The sequence below is a fragment of the Ciona intestinalis genome, unplaced genomic scaffold, assembly GCF_000224145.3.
Source record: "Ciona intestinalis unplaced genomic scaffold, KH HT000564.1, whole genome shotgun sequence".
Lineage (NCBI taxonomy): Eukaryota > Metazoa > Chordata > Ascidiacea > Phlebobranchia > Cionidae > Ciona > Ciona intestinalis.
The window spans coordinates 4,750-6,416 of record NW_004190885.1 but is presented as its reverse complement, the minus strand read 5'-3'; the positions used below and the strand labels follow the sequence as shown (position 1 = coordinate 6,416).

The 1,667-nt window shown below is 32.7% G+C and overlaps 1 protein-coding gene across 1 annotated transcript; it reads right to left on the bottom strand.

Annotated features, from left to right (window-relative positions):
• Positions 1-14: 14 nt before the first annotated feature.
• On the bottom strand, positions 15-1,379 carry LOC108950676 (zinc finger SWIM domain-containing protein 8-like). The gene is made up of 3 exons (XM_018816718.2): positions 1,185-1,379; positions 381-503; positions 15-46 (listed from the first exon to the last, which is right to left on the bottom strand). Exons 1-3 carry the CDS (start codon positions 1,362-1,364, stop codon positions 29-31), a joined length of 321 nt encoding a protein of 106 aa, XP_018672263.1. The 5' UTR covers positions 1,365-1,379; the 3' UTR covers positions 15-28.
• Positions 1,380-1,667: the final 288 nt, after the last annotated feature.

Sequence of the window (1,667 nt, the reverse complement as noted above, 5' to 3'; positions counted from 1 at the left end):
GTCGATCTAGAGGATCCCTACGGGGCTCTCATGCAACAGATAGAGGCTGTGTGTGTGGAAAGATAATTATCGATACATAATAGAAACCATAGATTTATGACAAAGTCGAAATATTTTATTTTAACATGTCACAATAGTCGTAATATTTTGTAATCTGATGTTTATAATAATTAACATAATGACCAAAATTGGGCTTACATCTTGAATATGACAATAAATAAACATGACATAAACCTAACTTTTTAAGTGCTGTCGTATAACTTATAATTTAATATTAGCCTAGACACATATGTTTTCAAGTAGATGCCAATAAAAGCATTTTCAATTTGAATGTAACAAGTACATAAACCTTAAATGATTTCAATGAAGTAAGCTATCACCTGTTGAATCCGAATAAGACAAAGTGCAACAACATGTGCACACCACTTAGCACTAGAGCCACAGTTGCAACTGCATGAAGTTATTCTTCGTCTATCAAACATCACGGCCACCGAACATGGATTCTGGGGATAAAATGATGAGTATTATTCCAAAAATTCTATATTTCCAAATGTATCAGAATTAGCCGCAAAAGAACTATCGCGAAAACCTCAAACTGCTGATTTCGTTACTTTAACCTTGGACTTAATAGTCTGCTCACAAATTAGCGATTTAACAACTCGCTTTTTGAGACTTCTTAGAACCTTGATATATAACATTTATTATCAAATCTATCTCAATGCAAATATTTATCATACGGTCGATAAATAATTATGTAACATATAATAAGTAGTATAGCCTATGAATGTTAATCGAGTGGGCTATTTCACCCACAAAAGCTCTTGCAATAGAATGATTTATTAACCTTTCTTACCCCAAGTACCCCATTGTTTTTTATTATCCCGCTTGACTATATTATTTATGTTATACAAGATTATCTCCTTTGTTCTACCGAATTACCAATCACTTATTTTATCTTCTAACAATCAATTATAACACACAGTATTTGTCATTATTTTTACTACACTTTAAAGCTGGGATCCTATGCAGCTCAGCAGCATTATTTTGTAGTAACTGAACTGTTAGACATTTAATAATTACTGTAACTGTCCAAAGCAGTAATAACCCTAATAAAATCTTTTTAATCAAATAGTCACAGACAGGTCACAGTGTGACATTGGCAACAAATAGAAAGTAATCTATACCTTGTTGACAGCATTAACAGGTGGAACAACGTTGGCGCAAAGATGAAATCCAATTTGAAGAACATTTCGAACACATTTGCCGCGAACAAGTTGTTCTCCTCGGAGAAATTCATCTGGACTGCCATTTGCCAAACATGAGTATAATCTGTTGAGAAAATAAGGTAAGATTCTTGACTTCATATTGAGATGATTATATTGACCCCATACAATGGATGGTGGAACGTGGAAGAGTTCATTAACTTTTATTGATTAAAAAAACACAGCAAGAAAATGAAGCAACTTGGAAAGTAAAACTAAATGTTTAATGTTTCACTATAGACTATAAATATACAATGTATTCAAGTATCCAGTTTACAATCTAATTTGCTATAATTCGTTTAAACACCCATGTACTGGTGTAACACGCATAGAATTTCATGATAGGCAACAAAGTTTAACAGTGTGGGTTTTCTATGGTCAGAACAAGGGTGTCAAATATAACAT

Bases quoted from the DNA above. Each gene is read 5' to 3' on its own strand.
- LOC108950676 (XM_018816718.2), bottom strand. From the start codon at position 1,364: ATGAAGTCAAGAATCTTACCTTATTTTCTCAACAGATTATACTCATGT. The intron at 504-1,184 runs GTATAGATTACT...TTTTATCCCCAG, and splicing joins CTGTTAATGCTGTCAACAAG to AATCCATGTTCGGTGGCCGT.